General features: G+C 42.8%; 1 protein-coding gene across 1 annotated transcript; it reads right to left on the bottom strand.

Annotated features, from left to right (window-relative positions):
- Window positions 1-624: 624 nt before the first annotated feature.
- LOC125516355 (agamous-like MADS-box protein AGL80) lies at window positions 625-1,260 on the bottom strand. The gene has a single exon (XM_048681822.1). The coding sequence runs from the start codon at window positions 1,258-1,260 to the stop codon at window positions 625-627; it is 636 nt and encodes a 211-aa protein (XP_048537779.1).
- Between the last annotated feature and the right edge of the window lie 4,364 nt (window positions 1,261-5,624).

Genomic DNA, 5,624 nt, shown 5'->3' with positions numbered 1-5,624 from the left:
GTTCTCTCCGAAGTGGCATGGGACTTGATTAATGATGAAACTGGTCGACACAGTCACCTGCTTGTGAAACTTTCCCAAGACGTTGCTGGTGTAGAGGCCAACGTCCTAGAACTCAATGTTATAATCACACGTTTCGAGAATGAAATGTAGTAGTGCAAATGTTTTAGTACACAAGAGGTTTGCGTCAAACAATACATGTGATCACGTTTCCCTACAACTATTAAGGATCTGCATAGGCAGTGTGCATCTTGCTATGCAGAAGCCGAGAGGTAACTCTTCATAGTTGGATCGCTTGATGCAGTGCTAAGAGTCAACAAAAAATTAAACTTGACAAAACAAGTTGACATAAAGAGTAGGTACAACCTCAACGTTGCAACTAACTCACGAAACAAATAGAGGATGGAAGAGATCCATAATAACAATAACCATGACTAAAATTGCCTTTACTAAAACGGGAACATTGAGACCAAATGTCTCATCTTATTGACAATATGTCATGTACACATCTTATTTTTTTGCAGGTAATCCATCCATCTTATTAGCCATTCCAAAACAAAATAAAAAAAGATGACACATGTAGCTGGTCATGCGCTACCTGTGGATTTCCTCTCCCTTCTTACATATTCATAGACCAGTATTGTGTCCATTGTAGATCTGGGTGTCGGGGTTCCCTTGGGACCTCGCCATGTCAAGCCATCCCTCCTGCTGCTGTCGCAATGCCTGATACATCGGAGACCCCATGTCCATGCCGCCGGTGACATATGGCGCCTGGGCTTGGTAGACTGGCGGCTGCCCAGTTATTTTCGTGATGCGCTCCCTCAGGCTCTTAAGGATTAACTCTAATTTCCAGGCCATGGTTGTGATCTCCTCGATGTTTCCTGGGAGGTGTCCACTGACCATGGCCTTGTGCAAGAGAATCCTGGCCTCACGGTCCTCGCGCTCGCACCTAATCTTCTCTACCTGATGTCGGAGTTGTATGAGGCGCCGGCTAAGAATGGTCTCCTGGTCCATCTTCTTCTTTAGCTGTGGCACCTCTGGCATGCTCTTGAACCGACTTAGGATAGCCATCGCCTCGGCATGGGATGGGAACACCTCTGGCACCATTGCGCCCTCACCATACACCAGCACACAGGCCTTGGCATTGCACAAGGTGGCCACCTCACCGGCCTTCTTCATCAGGTTCTTGGTACGCTTCTTCAAGGTATTGAGCCGCGTTGAGTCATTGCGGATATACCGGAGGGCCACCTTCTTGCGAGCCATTGTCAGCTAAGGGGAAAATCTGCAAAGGAAGGAAAATTGCTAGTTTGGGTGGATTTATAGTGGCGGGCTTGCTAGGATGAGGAAGCTGGAACCATGTCGATGGAGGATATGATAGATTTTGGGGCCAAACTTAATTGTGCCCAGCTGTAACTTTGGTATATATCAAAAACTTTTAGATTTACTTCCTAAGACCGCATATTTCGTCAATCAATACGAAATTTCTCGTCAATCGCTGGAGAAACTATATGGAAGGTTTCTGTGAAGAGGCACATGCATCTTATTACTAGGACATGCCTATTTTACCAAAATGTATTACCAAACTATTTTTTCAGTTTAATTCTATCCAAAGTTGGATGTTTATTCAAAATATAGATCATCCCATCTACCACTGATTCCTTTGTATCTAAATTAAGAAAATATTTTTAGAGTAGATTCTGGTAGTCCTTGACTTGCATATTGCTACCTCTTGAGCTTGCGTTGATTTTTCCCTTGAAGAGGAAAGGGTGATGCCGCAAAGTAGAGTAAGTATTTTCCTCTGTTTTGAGAACCAAGGTATAAGTCCAGTAGGAGACAACACAACAAGCCACCGAATACCTGCACAAACAAACACCAACTTGCACCCAACGCGACAAAGGGGTTGTCAATCCCTTCATGGTTATCTGCAAAGTGAGATCTGATATAGATGGATCAACGGTAAAGTAATATTTTTGGTATTTTTGGTTCATGTAATGGAGAGTAAAAGATTGCAAAGGAAGTAAATTGACTAAAATTATAGATCGGAAACTTATATGATGGAAAATAGACCCGGGGGCCATAGGTTTCACTAGAGGCTTCTCTCAAGATAGAAATTATTACGGTGGGTGAAAAGTTACTGCCGAGCAATTGATAGAAAAGCGCAAAGTTATGACGATATCTAAAGCAATGATCATGAATATATGCATCACGTCCGTGTCAAGTAGGCCTAAACGGTTCTGCATCTACTACTATTACTCCACACATCGACCGACTCCTGCCTGCACCTAGAGTATTAAGTTCATAAGAACAGAGTAACGCGTTAAGTAATACGACATGATGTAGCGGGATTAACTCAAGCAATATGAGGAAAACCCCATCTTGTTATCCTCGATGGCAACAATATAATACGTGCCTTGCTGCCCCTACTATCACTGGGAAAGGACACCGCAAGATTGAACCCAAAGCTAAGCACTTCTCCCATTGCAAGAAAAACCAATCTAGTTGGCCAAACCAAATCGATAGTTCGAAGAGACTTGCAAATATATCAAATCATGCATATAAGAATTTAGAGGAGATTCAAATAATATTCATAGATAAGTTGATCATAAATCCAAAATACATCGGATCTCGGCAAACACAACACAAAAGAGTATTACTTTGAATAGATCTGCAAGAACATCGAGGAGAACATGGTATTGAGAATCAAAGAGAGAGAAGAACCCATCTAGCTACTAACTATGGACCCGTAGGTCTGTGGTAAACTACCCACGCTTCATCGGAGGGGCAATGATGTTGATGTAGAAGCCCTCCGTGATCGAATCCCCCTCCGACAAGATGCCGGAAAAGGACCCGAGATGGGATCTCATGGGTACAGAAGGTTGCGGCGGTGGAAAAGTGGTGTCGTGGATCCCCTAGAAGTTTTCAATGTATTTGAGAATATATAGGGGGAAGATCTAGGTCAGGGGGTCAGTGAGGGGCCCACAAGGTCGGGGGGCGCGCCCTACCCCTTGGGCGCGCCCTCCACCCTTGTGGCCGCCTCGTGGCTCTTCTGACTTGCACTCCAAGTCTCCTGGGTGTCTTCTGGTCCAAGAAAAATCATTGCGAAAGTTTTATTCTGTTTGGTATTCCATTTCTGTGGAACTCTAAATCAAGGAAAAACAAGAACTGGCACTGGGCTCTAGGTTAATAGGTTAGTCGCAAAAATCATATAAAATAGCATATTAATGCATATAAAACATCCAAAACAGATAATATAATAGCATGGAACAATAAAAAATTATTACTTTGGAGACGAATCAAGCATACCCAAGCTTAATTACTGCTCGTCCTCGAGTAGGTAAATGATAAAAACAGAATTTTTGATGTGGAATGCTACCTAACATATTTACCCATGTAATTCTCTTTATTGTGGCATGAATGTCCAGATCCATAAGATTTAAAACAAAAGTTTAATATTGACATAAAAACAATAATACTTCAAGCATACTAACAAAATAATTATGTCTTCTCAAAATAACATGGCCAAAGAAAGCTTATCCCTACAAAGTGATATAGTCTGGCTATGCTCCATCTTCATCAGAAAAAATATTCAAATCATGCACAACCGCGATGACAATCCAAGCAATTGTTTCATACTTTTGATGTTCTCAAACCTGTTCAACTTTCACGCAATACATGAGCGTGAGCCATGGACATAGCACTATAGGTGGAATAGACAGTGGTTGTGGAGAAAAAGAAGAAGGAGATAGTCTCACATCAACTAGGCATATCAACGGGCTATGGAGATGCCAATTAAGAGATATCAATGTGAGTGGGTAGGGATTGCCATGCAACGGATGCACTAGATCTATAAGTTTATGAAAGCTCAAGAAAAGAAAACTAAGTGGGTGTGCATCCAACTTGCTTGCTTATGAAGACCTAGGGCATTTTGAGGAAGCCCATCGTTGGAATATACAAGCCAAGATCTATAATGAAAAATTCCCACTAGTATATGAAAGTGATATCATAGGAGACTCTCTATCATGAAGATCATGGTGCTACTTTGAAGCACAAATGTGGCAAAAAGGATAGTAACATTGTCTCTTCTCTCTTTTTCTCTCATTTTTTTTCTTTTTTGGGCCTTCTTATTTTTTTATTTGGACTTTCGCCCTTTTTTTATTTCCTCACATGGGACAATGCTCTAGTAGTGAAGATCATCACACTTTTATTTAGTTACAACTCGATACTAGAAAAAAAGTATGACTCTACGTGAATTCCTCCGGCTGTTTACCGAGATGTGCAATGAATCAAGAGCGACATGTATAAAAATGATGAACGGTGGCTTGGCCACAAATACGATGTCAACTCCATGATCATGCAAAGCAATATGACAATGGTGGAGCGTGTCATAATAGACAGAATAGTGGAAAGTTGCATGGCAATATATCTCGGAATGGTTGTGGAAATGCCATAATAGGTAGGCATGGTGGCTGTTTTGAGGAAGGATATTTGGTGGTTGTATGGTACTGGCGAGAGTTGCACGGTACACAGGGTTAACATCATCTATTCGAATAGCCGTCCGCGGTAAAGGACTATTGGTTGCTATACAGTTCATAGACAAGTGAAAGTGGATACTCTAAAACTCGCAAGATAAGCGTGAGTGCTATGGATGGCCTTCTCGTAGGGAGAGGAGCGGATCCATAGTGGTGTATTGATTGGCGAATATGTGGACTCATGTGCGCCACCTCAAAAGAGTTACTTGTAGTCGTAGTTCAGGATAGCCAGCGAGTCAAAGCTGGCTTGCTGCAGTTAAACTCCACCACTCCCTTTATTGATACCGATGCATATGTAGACAGTTCTGATGTAAGTCTTGCTGGGTACATTTGTACTCACGTTTACCTATTTTATGTTTTGCAGAGAGACGTCAGTCTCGCTAGTAGTTCCGTGTGGACTTCGACGTTTAGCTTGATACCTCATCTATAATCTTGTGCCCTCGGTAGTATCTGGTAGATAGTCAGGATTCTCAGCCTTTTCATTTGTACATGTCTGTACTCAGACATGTTAAGCTTCCGCATGTGCTTGTTGCTTGTATGCTCTGTATGTTGGGGTCATGAGACCCATGTTTGTAATGCTTGGCTCTTCGGAGCCTAATGAATAAATACTTTGAGTCGTAGAGTCTTGTTGTGATGCCATGTTGTATTTAGACATATCGAGCATATTGTGTGTATGATTTGAAATGCTTGGTATGTGTGGGATCCGACAACCTAGTTGTTTATCCTTGGTAGCCTCTCTTATGGGGAAATATAGTGTTGTGCTTCTATGAGCCATAGTAGTCCGCTACAGCCCGGTTCACCGGGGTCCTGCTAGCCCAGCACTACTGCTCCGGAACACTTGACTGGCCGGCATGTGATTCACTTCGTTCCTATGTCTGTCCCTTCGGGGAAATGTCACGCGGTGACATCCGGAGTCCTACCTAGCCTGCTACAGCCCGGTTCACCAGAGTCTTGTTAGCCCAGTGCTACAGCCCGGATTCGCACACTGCTGACCGACATGCTCGATGTTGATTCATGTATGCCTGTCCCCGTAAGTTAGTGCCACTCTGGGTTCACGACTAGTAATGTCGGCCCGGGTTCTTTGTCATATGGATGCTA

Source organism: Triticum urartu, chromosome 6, assembly GCF_003073215.2.
Source record: "Triticum urartu cultivar G1812 chromosome 6, Tu2.1, whole genome shotgun sequence".
NCBI classification, from domain to species: Eukaryota; Viridiplantae; Streptophyta; class Magnoliopsida; order Poales; family Poaceae; genus Triticum; species Triticum urartu.
Note: the sequence above shows the minus strand (reverse complement) of the source record. Positions and strands in the feature narration are given on the sequence as shown.